General features: G+C 44.9%; 1 protein-coding gene across 15 annotated transcripts in view; it reads left to right on the top strand.

Annotated features, from left to right (window-relative positions):
- The window catches only part of PPP6R3 (protein phosphatase 6 regulatory subunit 3), a gene marked incomplete at its 3' end in the record, with an annotated part of 79,386 nt that extends 59,449 nt beyond the window's left edge, over nucleotides 1–19,937 (top strand). For 8 of the 15 annotated variants that reach the window (XM_080642667.1, XM_080642668.1, XM_080642666.1 and 5 more), the window contains 8 exons: nucleotides 656–786; nucleotides 5,335–5,456; nucleotides 7,738–7,891; nucleotides 9,414–9,520; nucleotides 11,045–11,195; nucleotides 14,418–14,435; nucleotides 14,695–14,814; nucleotides 18,439–19,937. In XM_080642667.1, the coding sequence (XP_080498793.1) occupies nucleotides 656–786; nucleotides 5,335–5,456; nucleotides 7,738–7,891; nucleotides 9,414–9,520; nucleotides 11,045–11,195; nucleotides 14,418–14,435; nucleotides 14,695–14,814; nucleotides 18,439–18,490 (855 nt within the window). Of the gene's footprint in view, nucleotides 1–655; nucleotides 787–5,334; nucleotides 5,457–7,737; nucleotides 7,892–9,413; nucleotides 9,521–11,044; nucleotides 11,196–14,417; nucleotides 14,436–14,694; nucleotides 14,819–18,438 lie in introns of those variants that run through there. The other 7 variants (XM_080642672.1, XM_080642670.1, XM_080642661.1 and 4 more) reach the window with 2 other exon arrangements.
- Between the last annotated feature and the right edge of the window lie 259 nt (nucleotides 19,938–20,196).

The following is a 20,196-nucleotide window of genomic DNA, read 5'->3' as shown; positions in this document are numbered from 1 at the left end:
GACATAGTCTTTGTTGTTGTTAATCCTCACCTGAGGATATTTTCCTATTGGCTTTTTAGAGAGAGTGGAAGGGGGGGTGGGAGACAGAGAGAAACATCGATGTGAGAGTGAGACATCGGGATTGAGCCTGCAACTGAGTAACGTGCCCTTCACCAGAATTGAATCCAGGACCCTTCAGTCCGAGGGCTGATGCTCTATCCACTGAGCCAAACTGACTAGACGACACAGTCTTGATTTTTTGGTTGATTAGTATGAGAGACCACTGGTTTATTGGCTGATGTGATAAGGTAAAAAGTGCTGACTGCAGTTGGTGCTCATCACTGCTTAGCTGGACTGGAAAAGCAGAGGAAATACAGGTTGCTTTTTGTGTTCCCACAGACCTGAGACTTCATCGCAGGTGGGCGGGGTGTTTTACTAGATGAACATGCGTCCACTAGGACAGTCCTGGCTTGTATGCTAGTTTTAAATCCAGTCTTAGCGGGGGAACTTTTTGTCATTACTTCCACGGAGGCTGACGTTAGATATTTGCATTTTATTTTGGTGTATGTGAACAGCTCTGTTTTTTAAAGGAAATAGAAGAATGCAGTTTACATTGTTCACTTTGGGAGATTTGAGCTTTAAATTTTGTTCTTTTCTTCCCCTCATTTTTATTTAGGGAAACATCGCCCTGTTTGAAGCATGTTGTAAGGAAAGAATCCAGCAGTTTGATGATGGCGGCTCTGATGAGGAAGACATCTGGGAGGAGAAGCACATTGCATTTACACCAGAATCCCAAAGACGGTCCAGGTAAAGCAGAGTCTGTTCCATTAGCAATAATATCCAGTGCATAAAGCAAAGATTGTTCATAGGAATCATTGTATCCTCCAAACATGTATATCTGACCTAGAAACCAAAGCTTTTGTCATGATCAGAAATACCCTGGATAACTGCTCTGAGCTGGTGCTAGTACCTCCGTCTGTAGGGTGATAGGAGAATGGATGAATCAAGGTGACCTGCTTGAAAATGCTGGGTGTGCTTATGTGTAGTTCATGTTAATTTGTGACATAGCCTCTCCTGACTGGGAAATGATGCCTAGGAATGTGGTCACAGAGTGCTTTGAATAACTGTTCCTCACCAGTAATAGCAGCAGCAGCTGGGTTATGGGTTGTTCCTTACACAGACTGAGTATTGCCCTGAGGATGGAGAAGTTGTTTCTAAAAGCTAATCTAACTTGGGGATACAGACTCATGTCAATTGATATCCATCAGAATCAGTTCAGTATTTTTTCTCCCCCAAATTTTTAAGTCACTGTATCATAGGAACCTAAATAGATTTGCTTCTGTACACAGGGAGTTCTTGTTATCTGAGTATTCATTGTCAGAATCTTTATAGTTAAGAGAACAACAGCTGAATGTTGGTGTACCTGGTAACAGTTCAAAACACATGGAGAAAAACTGATCAAACTGCAAGGAGAAGTAGACAGATCCATAGTCAGATATTAATAAGACAATAGGCAGAAATCAGAAAACAGCACTACCAACCAGTCTGGCCTGCTGGACTTTTGGGAAGCACTCTGACCAGCAGCAGCAGGACACACATTCTTTTCAAGTGCACATGAAATAGTTATTCAGAGAGACTGTACTTGGGCCATAAAGCAAGTTTTAGTCAATTCCAAGGTTTCAGGTCATGCAGAGCATGTTCTCTGACCCCAGTGGACTTAAGTTAGAAAGAAATATAGAAAGTTCTCTAGAAAATCTCCAAATGTGTGGAAACTAAATACCTCGTAATGAGTTAAAGAAGAAATCAAAAGGAAAATTACACAGTATTTTGAATTGAAAGAAAATAAAAACCCAGCCTATCAGTATTTGGAGGGTGCAGCTAAACAATACCTGAAGGGATCATTTTAGCCCTAACGGGTTATTTTTTCAAAGAAGCATCTTGAATCAGTGATCTCAGCAAACAGAAAAACAATAGAGAAAAATTGTTATCAAAAGCTGTAAGATTAATTAAATTGATATACCTCTAGATAGAATGATCAAGAAAAAGAAGTTACAAATTACTGGTATCAGGAACGAAAGATGTGACATCATTACAGACTCCACAGATACTAACTAAAAGGATAATAAGAGAAACTTATGAATAGCTCTATGCCAGTAACTCTGACAACTAAGATAATCTTTGAAAGATACGGACTACCGCCGAAACCGGTTTGGCTCAGTGGATAGAGCGTCGGCCTGCGGACTGAAGGGTCCCGGGTTCGATTCCGGTCAAGGGCATGTACATTGGTTGCGGGCACATCCCCAGTGGGAGGTGTGCAGGAGGCAGCTGATCGATGTTTCTAGCTCTCTATTCCTCTCCCTTCCTCTCTGTACAAAATCAATAAAATATATTTAAAAAACAAAGATACAGACTACCAAAGCTTGAGCAAAAAAGATAATCTGATGAGTCCTGTATCTATTAAAGACCTTTCTGGTGCATTCCCCTCCAACCTTTCAGGGAGAAATTATACCAGTTCTATACATAAACTTCCAGAAATGTGACAGGGAGGGTTTTTAATCTGTACCCGAGGATATGTTTATTGATCTTAGAGAATGGAAGAGAGAGAGAGAAGCATTGATGTGAGAAAGAAACATCAACTTGCCTTTTTTAAGCACCCTGACTGGGAGCAAACCCACAACCTAGGTATGTGCCCTGACCAGGAATTGAACCCACGACCTCCCGGTGTCCAGGACGATGCTCCAACCTGTAGGGAGCGGTTATAGGGTTAAGCCTCAGACTGACCTGCTGGCAAAGCTGCAAACAAGTCCCAGCTTAGAGGGCACAGCCCTCTTAGCATAATTAAGCTTGACCTTATGACGCTCCCTAGATCCTTCCTGGGTAGCTAGTGGGCTGTGGGAGGTGCAGCAAGTGCTGCCAAAACAAGTGAAACTCACAAGAACATTGTAACTATGGTGACCACTACCTTGTTTATCTCTGACTAAAATAAAGGCTCAGCTTGCAGTCTGGATCTTTTTCTGTGGTCTCAGCCAGGCACAGAAGATCCACCTAGACCCAGCTTATTCTCTTAGTCTGTGTTTCTTCATCTTTCGCCGGCCCCCCTCCAGCTTGCCGAACCCTTGGCTGTGTTGGTGCGGCACACTAACCAACTGAGCCACACTGGCTAAAGCCAAAAAGTCCTTTTTAAAACTTTAGCAAATAAATGTGACAGTAATATATTAGGGCCAAGCAGGGTTTATTCCAGGAATACAGAGTTGGTTTGGTTTAACATTTGAAATTCAGTCAATAAACGTGGCTGAATCAATCATGAGAATTCCTAAGAATTCTCAGCAAACTGGAGATAGAAGGGAATTTTTTTTTTTTAAATATATCTTATTGATTTTTTTACAGAGAGGAAGGGAGAGGGTTAGTTAGAAACAATGACGAGAGAAAAACATCTACCAACTGCCTCCTGCACACTCCCTACTGGGTATGTGCCCGCAACCAAGGTACATGCCCTTAACTGGAATCGAACCTGGGACCCTTGAGTCCGCAGGCTGACGCTCTATCCACTGAGCCAAACCAGTTAGGGCAGAAGGGAATTTCTTCAATCTGATTAAAATCTTCAACAGTGAACCTGCAGTTAGCATTATTCTTAATGGTAAAAGACCAAAGGATTTCCCTTCAAGATCCGGAACAAGACATGTATATCTGTTCTCACCACTGCTCTTCAATATTGTGCTGGAGGTTCTAGCCGGTGCAGTAAGTCAGGAAAAAGAAAAGGCACCTAGGTTGGAAAGGAAAAAGTAAAAATATATCCACAGACAGCATGACTCTCAATGTAGAAAATTTATTGGAATCTACAAAAAGACTACTCGGACAATTAAGTGGCTTTAGCAAGATTGCACAATACAAAGTCGATAAAATTGTATTTCAATACACTGCAACAAACAATTAGAATCTCAATAACTACACAATACTATTCAGAGTAACAGCAAAGTATTGACTGCATAGGGATAAACCTGGCAAAGATGTGTAAGATCTGTCACTGAAAATTACAAAACAGCTGGAAGAAACCAAGGCTTGATCACTGATAAATGTTTATGAATTGGAAGACTCACCATAGTTAAGAGTTGTTTTCCCCACATTGGTCTCGATTCAGTGCAATCCCAAACAAAACTGTAACAAGTTTTTTGGTAGCTGTTGACAAGTTGATTCTTAAACTCACGTGAAAATACAAAGGATCTGGAGTAGCCGAAACAGCTTTCATACAGGATGAAATTGGAGACCAACATGACCTGGTCTCAAATAATTAAGACGAGGACTGGACTGAGGGACAAAATGGAGCCCATAAATAGATTTTTAGACAACTGATTTTGATGGAGGTGCTAAGGCAATTCAGTGGAGAAAGGGTGGACTTTGGAACAAACAATGCTGGAACAGTTGGACATGTGTATGCAAAAGAACAGCTCAGTGCATACTTCAGAACTCAAAATGGGTCATAGACCTAAGTGTACAACTATAAAATTATACTGGAAAACCTTTGTGACCTTGGGTTAGGCAAAGATTTCTAAGATACAACACTATAAACACTATCCATGAGCCCTAACCAGTTTGGCTCAGTGAATAGAGCGTCGGCCTGCGGACTCAAGGGTCCCAGGTTCGATTCCGGTCAAGGGCATGTACCTTGGTTGCGGGCACATCCCCAGTGGGGAGTGTGCAGGAGGCAGCTGATCGATGTTTCCCTCTCATTGATGTTTCCAGCTCTCTATCCCTCTCCCTTCCTCTCTGTAAAAAATCAATAAAATATATATTTTTAAAAAAACACAAAACAAAACAAAAAATAAACCACACTATACATGAAAAATTTTTTAGTGAGTTTAAATTTATCGAAACTAAACTCTTCTACTCTTCGAAGGACACTACTAAGAGAATGAAAGGACAAAGTATACACTAGGAGGAAACACTGCAGTCGCATGTCTGAGAAAGGACTTGTAGGAGAGGCTGTGAAGCACTCAGAACTATCATGAGAAAGTAGACAGTAACCCAGTTTTTAAATGCACTGAAGACAAGCAAAAACGTCAGAAAAGAAGGTATGTGGGTGGCAAAGCAGCAGGAAGGAGGAGCTCAGCACCCTTGATCTATAGGAAAAGTCAGGTTGACACCACACAAGGTACCTCTGCACGGCTGCTAGGTCATGCGCCACATCTTTAAGGCAAGGATAAGGCAGCACAACCATAGAGCAGAGTCTTGATGAAGTGATGTCAAACAGATGAGCTTCTGTTAAGTGCAATGTGGTTTTCTGTTGTCGAATGACCTGTAGAATTTTCTGGTGGCTGATATGCTGCACTAACTTATTTTGGCCCCTTTTTTTCTTAGCTCGGGGAGTACAGACAGTGAGGAAAGCACAGACTCCGAAGAAGAAGACGGGGCAAAACAAGACTTGTTTGATTCCAGTAGCGCCAACACAGAGGACAAGATGGAGGTGGACCTCAGTGAGCGTGAGTCGCCTTATTCTTCCATGCGCATGTGTCGATCTGTGTTGAAATAGTCCTTGAGAGACATGTCATTTGACCGGACCTGCGGGAAGGAGCAGGTCACACCTCTGATGGTGGCACTGCTTCTTCTCTTGGTGTGGAACCCCTGTGAGTCTGTAGAGGGGCCATGGCACCCTATGTCCCTGGGTGCTTGTGCCGAAGGGGAGAGGCCACAGCTGTGGAAAGATGAGCTGGTGTTGTCATTTGTAGAATCATGAATGCACTGAGCCAGACGAAACACCTTAAAGCTTAAACAGTTTTAAATGGGTTTTTTCAGAGTTTATTTGTGAATCTTGTAACCCTAAAACTCCCTTATTTATGTCCTGCTACTTGCTAAAAAGACTTGTGTTAGCTGGCTTATTAAAATTAGTTAACTTCTAAGAGTTTCAGGTAAGATTTCCAAGCATTCGGGTATCGTCCCTTCTTGGTATCAGTGCAGCCCTGCCACACTCACCCAGACTTAAGGGCAGGAACCATGGAACAGACCCTAATTCAGTACCTACGACGTGCAGGCCCTCACTGAATCCTCAGCTGAACCTCAGTAAGTGGGTAGTCCCTATCGGAATTAAACAGGTGGGGTAACACAGGCTTGGAGAAGATAAGTAACTTGCCGGAAGTCACAGTAAGGTCTTTAGAACTGGAACATTTCTGTTGTACACGGGTACTTTCAGTCTCATGCCTCTAGGATAGTCTTCCTAACAGATTCCCTAGCCGAGCATGCCTCCCTACAGCCTGGAGGTCCCCCGTGTGCTAGGAAATAGCCCTGAGAGAGAACAGGGGTTCCACACCAGCTGACAGAATTGGGGATTCAGCATAAGCACTGGGAAGGGAAAGCATATGGTGTGCACTAAACACAAGTATCAGCCTTGTGTCATCTGAAGGGGCACATCTCTGAGGAGGTGACATTTAAACAGACCTGCAGGTCAGATCCAAAGTTGGCAGGCAGGTGGCATGGTGAGAGGCACCGCAGATAGGAATCGGATGCCCATGCAGATCCCAGCAGCCCCACCCACCTCTGAAATCAGCCCATGTCTGCAGGACTTAAAAGTAAATAAAGCTTCTCTCTGTGCTCTCACAGCTTCACTTCTGACACCAGCTGGTGGGCTTTCCCACGTGGACCACATCTCCAGCCCCAGCAGGGCGTCCTCCAGTTCAGTTCAGATACTGTCTATCTGGAGTTGGGGTGGATCTCCCACATCAGATGCCAGTCACAGTGAGACATGGGGCCTTTGTACTTCCAACAGCCAGCTGTAAATAGGGAGTTCCTGTGACCTCTTTGGGTTCCGTTATAGCTCACAGAACTCAGAAGAGCACTTTACGTACTGTTACCAATTTATCACAAAGAATACTTTAAAGTATACAAATGAGCAGCCAGGTGAAGAGACGACTAGCAGTCTGAAAGGATCCTGAGCACAGAAGCTCTGACCCCTACAACCTGGGTTTTTATAGGGGCTCCATGAAGTAACTGATTAAATCATGGCCATTAATGAGTAGCTCAACTTCCAGCCCTCCTCCCTCTTACAAAGTTGGTTTTCTTGGCATCCAGCCACCAGTCAGCTCATTAGCATATGGAAGAAACCATTTCTGAGATTAGGATGAGAGAGGAGGGACCAACTACGTTGCTTATTGTGTTCCAGGAATCCTTCCTGGTGTCCGCGCCAGCTCCAGGAGACTAACTCCAGGAGACTGCAGCGGGGCCCTTACTCCCTTAACAGTGAGGCATGGGGCCGGATGCGGATTAGGAAGCATTAGCATTAAGGTTGTTTCCAATTTACTGCAGTTGAATGAATAGCCAACATATTCTTTATTTTTAATAAACTTTTATTTTGGAATTATATTAGATTTACAGAAAAGTTACAAAGATTTTATAGGGAGTAGCTTCCTTTCCCCCATCTTCCTAACAATGTTACTATGACCTTGGTGCATTTGTGAAAACTAAACGTTAAATTAGCATATTCTTTCATGTGTAGCTTTTCATCTTTGTGTGATATTTCTACTGGGGAAAAAAATCTCAGTGGGAATTGCTAAGGCTCAGAAGGCACTGCAGTTTGTAGGAAGATGGATGCTGTGCCAGTACCCTCCAGATGGTGGTGCCCTGCCCTCCTACCCAGTGACTGGGAAAAGGGGATGCCTTCCCCCACAACTCCCATCTTCTTTTAATCATTGCCAATCTGTTTCTGTAAAATACCTTGTGTTATATTAAACTACTGAAGTGTTCTCAAGATGAAATTCCTCCCCTCTTTAGCACCCAACTGGTCAGCCAACTTTGATGTCCCCATGGAGACAACCCACGGTGCTCCCTTAGACTCTGTGGGCTCTGACGTCTGGAGCACAGAGGAGCCGATGCCAGCTAAAGAGACAGGCTGGGCCTCTTTCTCAGAGTTCACATCTTCCCTGAGGTGAGCATGGGTCCAACTCCCCACACTTTCCCATACGAGAACGGGGATTATGTGCTTTGCCGTAAGCACCACACACCATTCCAGTTGGATATGGTGCTTTAAACAAGACTGAAAATCAACACGGGGAGATACTGCCACAGCTCTGAGTTGCCAGAACAACAGTCACCACCCTCCTTCCTTTCACCAGAGCAAGCAGGGGGAAGAAGGGAGGGAGTAGATCCTGCACCAGCAGCCTGGGAAGACCTGGCCCCAGGGAGTGAGTGGGCAGGGTGCTGATGAAAATTGCATCTCCCAGGCCTGCTCTGTCCCCATCCAAGCTGTCAGGACAGGACTGAGGTGAGAGGAATGAGGGGAAGCCAAGGAACTGAGAGGCCCCTCTCTGTGGAACATGATAGAACAATGCAAAATGTGTCTTGAATTTAGTAATAACATGGACTTGTATCTCACTTGTAGCTCAGCTAGTGCTGTAAATTAAGGGGTGTAACAGGTATGCTGTCAGTTTTACTTGTATTCTCTCTTTAAAATATATATACATATGTTTTTTAGTAGTTTTAGAGAGAGGAAGGGGAGAGGGAGAGAAACATTGATTGTCTGCCTCCTCCACATCTCCTACTGGTGATCAAGCCTGAAACCCAGGCGTGTGCCCTGACTGGGAATTGAACCAGTGACCTCTTGGTGCATGAATCGATGCTCCACCACTGAGCCAATAACCAGCCAGGGTTATTTGTATTCTTGATGACAGCAACCTGTCATTTCGTAATTTTCCTGAACAATATTGTCAGCATTTGAGTATTTACCATGGAATTCGTGTCTTGTTAGGATCAGTTTGATTTGCAGAACATTGTTTTATTTTGTCTACTGAAAAGGTGAGTGAGCAGCTACCATCTTAGACAAATGAAAGAGTAGGCTAAAACCCATGTTGCTTTATCCAACTCTAATTTGTGGTAAGTAAGCTACTATTCAGCAATAAAGTAAAATTGGTGGAAAATGTCTCCAAAATATGAATTATTTTACCAACCTCACTCCAGTCCAGAACAGTCAAGTTTCCACCTCCTGCTTTTCTCTGTCTTCCTTACTGGATGATAGATATTGTTGAAGCACCTCACTTCCCTTTCCCTTGTGCACAGCTCGTGTTTTCTCAGTCAGTATCCTAAGAGGGCGGGGCCCTCCGGGCAGTTCGCCCCTACATAAGTCAGGGTTTTTGTAGAACAGACACAGAGATGCTGTTGCTGCTGTGCAGTGTGCACCATTGCTGCCCCGGCCCTGGGAGCTGGTGATGGTGGTGAGGGCAGAAGCTGGGGCCCCTAGGAACCTTGGAGAGAGAAGTTCCTGTGTTACTTACTGCCTTGCTGGATTTGCACATGCTTGCTGCCTGTGTGTAGATCCTTGTATCCCTGGGTCTGTAACCAACTGCTGATGCCTTTCCAGCAGGACGGAACTGATTTTCAAAGGATTTTTGTGAATAATGGTAACAGAAGGCTATTACCCACTGCTAACATGTGCATTTTCTCTTTTCTCAAAGTACAAAGGAGTCTTTAAGGAGTAATTCTCCAGTGGAAATGGAAACCAGCACTGAACCAATGGACCCTCTGACTCCCAGTGTCGCTGCGCTGGCCGTGCAGCCAGAAGGTGGGTGCGGAGAGCCTGGGTGCACATCCCGCGGGCTGTCATTCCTTGGCTGTTCACGCTTTAACGTACGCTTAGTGTTCTAGATTTGAAAAGGTGACTTTATCCCATAGTAGGTTTATAATAAAACCAGACTTGACTCTCTGTTCTTGGGCTCAAGAGCTCAAAGTAGCCAGGAAAATGAGATGGTGGGTCTCATGTTCACCAGGGAACTGGCGAAAGGAAATGGGGTGCTCCCTTTAGAACCACAGCATGTTGAGTTGTCAGTCACTCAGCCCATCGGTGTGCAGAAAGGAAACAGGTCTTAGCCTCTAGTACCCGGGGAAACAGCCAGAGTTAACGTGCGATCCAAGCCCAGCCTGTACCCTGTTCTTTTGTCCCTTGGGTACTTTGCTGGAGCTTGTGTATGTATCTGGTGTGGTCAGGCTGTGGGCCCATTTTCTTCTCACCTTATGAGCAGACAGAATGGTCAAGGGGATCCAATGAGTTTTCTTGTTACTCAAAATACACACGTTGTTTCTTGCATGGGCCCTGAACTGTTTTCAACCTGAAGAAAAGGATTTTGGGAGGTGGGGGAAAGAGAGGCGGTTAGTGAATGGATGTGAGGGAAAATTGGTGGTATGTGGAGGGAACAAAGAAGTAAGTCCTATGAGGCAAGAGCTGGATAGAGGAAAATGGGGGACATCTGTAATACTCTCAACAATAAAGATTAAATAAATCAAATAAATATTAGAAGAAGAAGTAAGTTCTTAGAGAAAGGAGGATACAGTAACAGGGCACAGGAACCAGGGGGCAGAGAAAAGTAATAAAACCAGTACTAATAATGCTATTATTTGTCAGTCTATTAAACATTTTGTATAGATGACCTCACTTTATCTCTCAACAATTCTATGGGTGAGATCAGTTATCCTGTTTTGTGGTTCAGAAAATTCAGGTACCTGTTAGGTGCCTTGCCCCAGGGTTATGCAGCTGCTAAGTGGCTTTTGAGTTCAGGAAATCTGACTTCAGAGCCCAGGCTCACAAGCACTAGACCAGATGGCTCCTTATGATATAAGAAATAAATCATCCACAAGGAACCACAAGTAAGTAACTTGGAAAAAAAGAATGGGACCCAAGTGGGATAACTGAAAGAAAGAGGTGAGTGAGGACAGGGCAGTGGATACACTGTGTGCACTGTGGATGGCAGCGGGGGGACTAGACTCCTTCGCTGCCTCCTGCCCTGTACTGTAGGCTGTAGAACATTAGGAACAGCAGCATCTGCTGGGGAAAGCTGGGTGTGTGAGCTCATAAGACAGGGTACTCACTGGTCCTGTGCTGCAGCAAACCCTTGGAACGTCTCCATTGGGCATTGTTAAGCCTGTGCCCATCAAGAATTGTCCAAGGCAACAACAGGCAAACCATCTCTCTCTTGAAGCAGGAGAATGTCACATTGGGTGGATGGGTCTGCACAGAAGAGGGGGGTGACAGTTCTTGTTTGGTTTTGGTGTGGATGACCATCAGCTGTGTGTGTGTGGTTTTTTTTTTCAGTGACAGGTAGTGTGGCCATGGAAGCCAGCTCTGATGGAGAGGAGGATGCAGAAAGTACAGACAAGGTAACTGAGACAGTGATGAATGGCGGCATGAAGGAAACTCTCAGCCTCACTGTAGATGCCAAGACAGAAACTGCAGTCTTCAAAAGGTAACCAGGGGCGAGATCGTACTGGCAGCTTCAGGTTGTTGGGAGGATGATGGAGGAGAAACTTCAAATATTAATGTCTTTAATTTGGTTCAAATGTGGGTTCAGACATCAGCCTGACAACTTTCTAATGTCTCTGTTAACTTACTCTATAAATCTTAATGAAGAGATGAAAAGTTTGAGTCCCCAAGTGCCCCGCCCCCTTCTGTTAGTATTTAGAAGACTGTAGTTTCAGTCTAGCACTGCGGTCGGCAAACTGCGGCTCATGAGCCGCATGTGGCTCTTTGGCCCCTTGAGTGTGGCTCTTCCACAAAATACCACGGCCTGGGGAGTCTATTTTGAAGAAATGGCGTTAGAAGAAGTTTAAGTTTAAAAAATTTGGCTCTCAAAAGAAATTTCAATTGTTGTACTGTTGATATTTGGCTCTGTTGACTAATGAGTTTGGTGACCACTGGTCTAGCAGATTCAAAATACATGAGTATAAGAAATTGGCGAATCTTTAGTCATAGTAGGAATTGACTTGTATACAACCCATCACAAAGGTTCAGTATCATACTGATCATTTTCTTCAGACATCATGCAGGCTTTAGAATTCAGTAGCAAAATGATAGCTTTAAAAAAAACTTCTATAAACTTGTAGACCACACTTAAGTCAATGTTTAGAACTTTGGTCTCCATATTGTACAGAGCATTTCACCTCACAAGAGAGGATGCTCCCAACTCATTGTGAGGCCACTACAGAACAGCATGAAAAAGGAAAATGAATTGTAGGCTAATGTGTGGGCATATATGCGCAAAACTTGGAAGCTAGCACACCAAATCCAGCAATGTTTTAAGTCATGACCAAGGATGTATCTCAGGAATGTGAGGATATTACGACATCGTAAAAATTTCAGTTGTATTTTAAAAAGCACTTGATAAACATACTCTGAAATATCTGTGGAATAATAAAGGTTGCCAAATGGCTGAGAGAACCATAATAAGGAAGATGAAATAAAGATACTTGCCCTGGCAGGTCATGCTGCAAAAGTCACAGCAATTAAAATTGTGATGTTAGCACGCAAATAGGTGAGAGGCCAATGTGATGGGGGAGAGAGCCCAGTAACCACAGGGATGGCTTAGTGGGGGCGACCATGAAATCAGAGCCTCCCTGCCCTCCATTCAAAGGCAGTTCCTGGTGGGTTGAAGATTAGTGTGGGAGATATGCGCCCTCGTGCGTGTAGTGCTTTAACCGTTCATTGATTTCCCTCAGGAACCTGCGAAGTTCAATGAGAGTGGGTGTCCTCCCACTCTTCGGGGGAGAAAAATGAGATTGGAGTTACGTGATGTGGCCAAAGTCTCATGGTGGTTAGAAGAAAATGCAGTGTATCTTTCTGGCCTGCAGCAAAATAAGACTTCCTTTTTAAAAACCGAACAAAAACGTTCAGAAGTATAAACCATAATGCAAAGGATAGACTTGGACTGCATCAGCGTGAAGAATTTCTGGCTCACCCTAGCCGGTTTGGCTTAGTGGATAGAGCGTCAGCCTGCGGACTGAAGGGTCCCGGGTTCAATTCCAGTCAAGGGCACATGCTTGGGTTGCGTGCTCAGTCCCCAATAGGGGTGTGCAGGAGACAGCCAAGCAGTGATTCTCATCATTGATGTTTCTATCTCTCCCTCTCCCTTCCTCTCTGAAATCAATAAAAGTAGTATTTCTTAAAAAAGAATTTCTGGCTGATAAAGTACTGTAGACTAATTAAGTCAAGAGGCAGATGGCAAATCGAGGGGGGGGTAAAGGTTACAGTATCTAAATCAACCAGAAACTTAGCATTTTCTATTTAATTCCTATAAACCAGTAAGGAAAAGATAGAAAACCCCAATCAGAAAAGGGACAAAAGATATCAGTAGGCAGTTTATAAACAAGGAAATCTAAAAGGGCTAAAAAAAAAAAAATTTAAGGAAAGATGCTCAAGAAGCAGCTGCCATCTGACACCTCTCAGAGCCTCGCAGGAATGTGTAGGCAGTGCTGAGTGCTGGCGGGCTCTGGGCTACAGCAGCCCCGCCGTCCTGCTTGTGGGATGCAGACTGGGCTTCCTTGTAGATGGAAGGGTGACCGCCTTTCCACTGCTGAGAAATGCCGGGCTGTCCCCTGTGGCTCTGTACAGTGGCGTGCGTTGCCCTGTTGTACACAGAGATGTGGAGATGGAGGGCAGTTCAGCACTGGTTGCTGCGAGAAGCAGGTAGAACTAGAGGTGCACACCTTGGGGGGACTGTCAGCAGGGACAGATGGACCTTCCAAAGTGTGCTCCTCACAGATGATACACCGGTGTACGATTCAGTGCCGGTTGTATGACTCAGAGTACACATCTGCATTGACTGCATTTTACAGGAATGAAATGCAGGGAGGGGCAAAAGTAGGTGGTAGTTATGAGTACATGAAAGAGTATATTCTAGCATTATTATTTAATAATTACTCCATTATTTTCCAAAGGAACAACTGTGTAGACAACTCAGGGTAGCTGCTTTGGTGGTCAGGGAGTGGGGAGTGGGGATGAAGGAGTAATGAACCAGGCAACTCAGATAGTCAACAAATCTGTAGACTTCAGTTCATTTTCCTCCTCATCAATTGACCTACCCATCTGAAAGCCACCCCAGAAATCATCCTAAAATTAGGCTTTTCAAAGGGGACCTCCAACTGCCCTTTAGTTCAGGTTAGTGGCATCTTGATTGTGTCAGAATGGAAATTCAGACAGAATAGGCAAAGGTCTGAAATTTTTGCTCACAAACAGTTGAAAGCATTTGCTATTTGTCTTTCTTCACCAAGAGCCATCTGAGGGGAAAAATAACCCTTTTGTGTTCCGCTTCCCCAAGCCCTCTGACCCCTCTCCAGCCCATTTCTGCCTCTTCTGGCCGCAGTTCTTGGCTCTCTTCCTTGAGGGTGTTTGTACTTCTCACTCGTGGTTGGAGGACAACTCGAGAAGGTCAGGCGCCCTAGAACCTGCTCCCGTGACCTCAGCCAGCAAGCTGATGGGGGGTCTGTCCTACTGACGGTTTGAATGGTGGGCTCAAACCAAAAGCAAAATGCTTAACTAAAGACTCATTCCTTCAAACAGGTTCATTTGACACCTTCACCGAGTCTGCAGATTTGCTTATGTGCAGTCGTGGATATATTAGCCCCACCCCTCATTATAGGAGTGTTCTGAAACTCTTGTACATTTCTTTTCTGTTTTGCACACTTGGCGTCAGAGTGTTGAAATCCTACCGGTATGTAAGCCACAGGGGCCGTTCTTTATCAACGCCAGCTACATCACATCGTCCCTTTCAGATCCCTCCTGCGTGATCCTCTCCTCCTGTGGTTTCCTAGTCACTGTCTGTGCCCCCGTGTCCCTCACCTGAGCATGATCAGCCCAGGGCTTGTGACTCCATGGCAGTCATGACCCCAGAGCCATTGCATGATCCCTCATCCTCCACTCGGCGCTGGTGCTGCAGGCTCTAATGCTGCCTCTCATCCTCTTTACCGCAGCGAGGAAGGAAAACTGACTACCTCTCAAGATGCTGCTTGCAAACATGTGGAGGAGAGCCCTGAGCCGGCTGAGGCGAAGTCTGCAGCCCCCCGGCCCCCCAGCAGTAGTCCTGAGCAGAGGTAACCATCCGCTTTCTCAGGTCTGCCCAGGCCCTGCTCTGGCTTTGGCTGTTGGCTCCTGGGCGCTGGGAGGAAAGTTGGCACCAGAGGGCAGGGGGAACCATCACAATTGTCCTCGAACAGTCAGTGACTTAACTCAGCAGTTTTCTCAGTCCTTATGGAATTAGGGTGATTGATCTCAGAACTTAGAAATAGTATCTCCTTACCCCAGAAGTTGAAAGCTGACCGTTTTTGGAGATTCAGTAACATTGTTGGCTCTTTAAGAAATTACCGTAAATGGCCCTAACCAGTTTGGCTCAGTGGATAGAGCGTCGGCCTGCGGACTGGGGGGTCCCAGGTTCGATTCCAGTCAAGGGCATGTACCTTGGTTGCGGGCACATCCCCAGTGGGGAGTGTGGGGGAGGCAGCTGATGGATGTTTCTAACTCTCCATCCCTCTCCCTTCCTCTCTGTAAAAAAATCAATAAAATTGTTAAAAGAAAAAAAGAAATTACCGTAAATGGAAGGGTCTCTCATGATGGCATCCCCCCCCCCCTCGTGTTTGTTTGTTTTTGATGAGATGCTGAGTTGAGACTGATTGAGCCGTCCAGGATTGGGTTCCCTTAGCCGTGGCAGCCAAGTTCTCCTTGGCCCTGTGGAGTCATGCAGCCGCCAGGCATGAGAGGCTCCTGGTGCCCGTTTTCCTGTGGGCATGCCCATGTGACACACTCAGAGAACTTTCCTGGAGACCCTTTCATATGTGGAGCTAAATACTCTCCACTCTCTGATGAGTCCATGTGTGGTTTGGTTTTTGTAAAATATTTTATCTCAAGTGTGAAAGTCCCATTACCAGATTTTCTTCCTGGTCACCTTTTGCTTCGGCCAGGCCAGAGTCCCGCCACCGCCACATGGCCTCACAGCTGATCGGGGGCAGCCTAGACACCCCAGAGCTCCCGCCAGGATGAGGACTGATCCTGGGACCACAGGGACTTTTCTCAGCACTTTAGATTAAATACTTATATGTCTGAATATTCCTTCCCTAAGGAATAAAATAACTTTTAAAGTCATTTCACAGAAGTTGTGCTTTCTCCCTCGGCAGCCCCCTCCCACGTCTAATCATTTTAGAGGTAACATCGCCAGTAGGGCCAGCAGGGGGCACTCTCGGTCCACTGGTCAGCAATCCTCTGCAGCCGGTTTGACATGCTTGCTCTACAGTAGCAAACTGCCTTTGTTTCTCTCATGGGAATTACAGCCAGAATGAATGTGATTTTTTAAATATATGTTTTTTGCTTATAAAACAAATTATGAGAACTGTTTGGGCATGTTGGTCTAGTGAAGGCTTTGGAGGAAGAGGCAGTTGACACTCCAGCTTTGGAGGATCCAGCCCCAGCTGTGCTGCTAAGGGTGAGAGCAAGTCACCTTTTGCCTGGGTTTTTAATGTATGTTTTTGATAAAGGCCCTTTGTAGGTCTGATTCCTAATCATTTGTCTTCTCTCTGGTTTCTACTTAAAATTGTCTTGATTTTGAGACGTGTCTAGAAGGTAATAATCCACGTCTGTCCCAATTGGATAGTTGCTTCAGGAGTCTGGCTTTGGCCTCTCTGACAGGAGAGAGAGGTACAGGAGGCTGTGGGTACGTTTCCTTGGCTCTCTGAGTGCAGAATTATTCACTGGGAAACCCGCTTGCTCCTCCCTTCTGAGAACCCTCTGGTATGAAGAGCCCGTCTCAAATCTGCAAGGCAGAGGTGGTGGAGGAAATGTGGGGCAAACCAGTGGAGAAGCCAGCATCACTGTGTCCATATGGGCATTTGTCCTCTCGTCCTTCCTTCAGTATATGGCTCAGCGTGGCAGCTGTTGGTCAAGCCTGAGGAGAAAGCAGTAACAAAACAGACAATATAGGGAAGCATAAGAAAAAGGTGCTAAAGAATAAAGAACTGGGCAAAGGAACAGACATCCCATTTTAGATAGGCTGGCGGGCAAGGCCTCTGAGAAGGTGACATTTTGAGCAGCTGCTACGGCAGGGACAGGGTAAATTTTCTGATGTGTCACATTTGTGTTCTTAAAGCAAGTTATGCCAGTGTTGAAGATAAAGAGCCACTTGGGACTTTTCGTATGTAGTCTTCCCCACTGTGGCTCCTGTCACAACCAAACATTGATGGATGTGCCCTATTGCTCGCAAAGATTTGCAGCACCACAGAATTCATTTTTCACTACTGTTGACCAAGCATGTCCGATACCTGTGCCCGCCAGTATGCTAAGCACTTGGCACACATTGTATACTCATGAACGCCTGGCTGGGGATTATTGTCCTGCTCTTACAGGGGGAGAAAACTAAACTGAGAGGGTAAGAAATTAACTAAGATCATACAGCTTGTAAATGTGAAAGGGGCCCTAGCAGGTTTGGCTCAGTGGATAGTGTCGGCCTGCAGACTGAAAGGTCCCAGGTTCAATTCCGGTCAAGGGCACATGCCGGGTTGCAGCTCGATCCCCAGTGGGGGGCGTGCAGGAGGCAGCTGATCGGTGATTCTCTCTCCTCATTGATGTTTCTCTCTCTCCCTTCTGAAATGAATTTTTTTAAAAAAAATGATGAAACAGGGGGAGGGGTGGGTAATGTGCCCGGCTATGTCTTGTTCAAGAACACTAGGTTCCTATTTCTGATACAGTGAGACATCAGCAAATATATAGTGAGACATTCAGCAAATGAAGCAAAGGTCAGCTGGAGGTAGACTGTAGAGGCCCTACAATGTGTGTCTTTACTGAGCTGACTTCTTGACTCTGTTATGGTTAGCAGGTATCTGAAAGCATTCTGTTAGTGAATGTCCATGCTTGTTCAAAAGTACTTGTGTGCTTCCCAGTTTGGCCTCCAAGCATCCTCTTGCCCAACTCCATAAGATTTGGGTACCATCCTCCAGAGATCTGACATGTTCCGGTTGTCGTTTTGGCAGGAAGGCAGGCAGACGTTCTGATTCTGTCAGCACCTTGTCCAGATGGTGCCACCCCTTCCCTCCCCACGGTAACCTCACATTGCTGTGTGGGAACATTTGTTACAGTGCACACCTTTTCCTGTTGGTTTGAGAGGAAGAAACGGGGATTTGTTGTTCCACTTATTCATGCATTCATTGGTTGCCTCGTGTATGTGCCCCGGCCAGGGCGCTGCAGTGCATACCTTTGTTTGCAACAGTTGGTCCAGTTGACAAGCTTTTCCTTTTTTCCTCAGTAGCAGAATCCTGTTTTTCAAGTGAAATGTTATGTGGATTTCATACATGGAAGAGAGAAAAGACTGTAGTGAAGGAGGGGTGAGCAAATGGCCCCGAAGGCTCTGGGAGCAGCAGTTCAAACCACGGACCTGGCCTGTGCCTACGCTCCTAAGCGCTGAGCGGGGTGCTCTCCGGGAGCCTGCGTGGCTGCTGCCCTGGCCAGTGCTGGCTAACCGAGCTCAGAGGAAGCTTAGATGCTCTGCAGTTAGAGTTTCTGGAGCTTTAGATAAATTCATTTATGAAGCATTTCATACACAACAACCAAGTGCCAGGCTTAGGACTAGGCACGGCACAGACGAAATTAAAATACACCTCCACCCTGGAGAGCTAATGAAGCTAACTCCGTCTCACATTCTGCCTAATGCCTCAGATATCTGTCTTACTGCATAGGACTGACCAGCCAAGCGTGCCAGGCGACACATCCGTGAACGGCCCCGTATGATGAGTGACCTCTGTGCTGCTGACTGAGGACTGCAGGCCGCCACCATTCAGGGCTCCGGGGCTTCAGTTGGGCCGCCACGCGCCCCTGCTGCCTCACTCTGCAGGGGATCAGGACCAGCAACCTTTCTACTCGAGATGCTAAGACATTGTACAGAGAAATCCGGACGTGTACAAATATTGCACATGACAAATACCAAGAATTTTTGCGTATGTTTATATTGTATTGTTCTAAACAATGGGTAGCCTGTGAAATAAGATCTTGCCACCCATGTAATAATAGTAGTAATACTATAGTTAAAATGGCTGTAAGAATAGTTTTATAAAAGTGAACACAGAGCTATTGTATTTGAAACATAACTATTTGACAATTATTAGTGTGACCAAAGTATTAGGCAGTTTTCATACATTTTTCACCTTGTACAAAAAATTCTGAATTCATTTTCTTCCAGGTCGGCAAGGAGTAAGTAGTGGGATTGGAACGCCCTCTGAGTGTTATTTTGGTTGTTCTTAACTCACAAAAGTGATTTTGAATAAGAAATACTTGGTGTTCTTTTTATAACCAGTTTTTGATTGGTAACTGTTTTTTCTGTATTGTTTAAAATGGATCAAAAATGTAAGTCTATGGGTAGAGATGAGTATTTATTGCTACAACTTAGTTGATGAATTGATGTTATTGTAAAGCCATATGTTCTGTTAAAGTCTTGTTTGCTTGAAATGATTATTCCTGCAGGTGAAACACTAGAATTTTTGGAGTGTACATGGCTTGTGGTTTGGTTTTCTTTGTTTTTCGTTTTTGTTTTTTGTTTTGTTTTGGTAGTTCATCTGCCTTTTAACCCATTCACCAAAATTTCCCGTTAACAGGCATCACCATTGAACATTTCCGAGCAGTCTGCGTATTTAACATACCAAGATCATATTAGGCAAGTCCATTGAAAAATGCTCGTGCTGCTAATGGAATTAGAGTGCGTTCATTTTACTGGCTAGTGTTTAAACCTAGAAATCGGACTGTGGCACCTCAGCATGTTAATTGTTTCCTGTGCCCTGTGAGGTTTTCACTCGTAAATTCTCAACCAGTCTATTTTTTTTAGAGCTGGTCTATGTATATATATATAGTGATTATGGATACTAATTCAATGTAATTTATAATTTTCTATGTCAATATAAAAATACATCACAGCCTTCAAACAGCTGAAGCAATATGTTGTATATTGCATACCGTCTGGTGAAAGGGTTAAATGACTTCACCTCTTGCGATTTTAGATGCAAATCAGTTTTTCATTTCTGTAATAGAAAATTATTCACCTATTTTTACATTGTTTGTTTTCCTGACCAGTATTTAAAACCAAAAGGATATTCTGAGAAATGGCCAACAATTTTTTTAGAAATAGCCTCCCAAGCAACGTGCCTAAACATTACATTGCATATGGAAATAAAAGAATCAAACATCCAATGCCTCCTTTTTTTGTTTACTTCCCATTGTAAGTGGTGTAGCGGCTCCTTGCGAGCTTTACTGAGCAGACCTAGCACCAAGGGGCAGTGGAATCGGTGGTGCGTCTGGGACAGGCTGCGGGTGCCCTCGGCCTTTGTGCGTCTCCTCCCGCAGGAACCTCTGCTGTGGCTCCTCTTCCAGGAGACTGTCTCATGTGTTCCCCTCCGGATCGGGGCTCCTTTAGCTTGTCTCAAGGTTGCTTACTTAATGTGGCACGG

This window comes from Plecotus auritus (genome assembly GCF_963455305.1).
Source record: "Plecotus auritus genome assembly, chromosome: 9".
Lineage (NCBI taxonomy): Eukaryota > Metazoa > Chordata > Mammalia > Chiroptera > Vespertilionidae > Plecotus > Plecotus auritus.
Note: the sequence above shows the minus strand (reverse complement) of the source record. Positions and strands in the feature narration are given on the sequence as shown.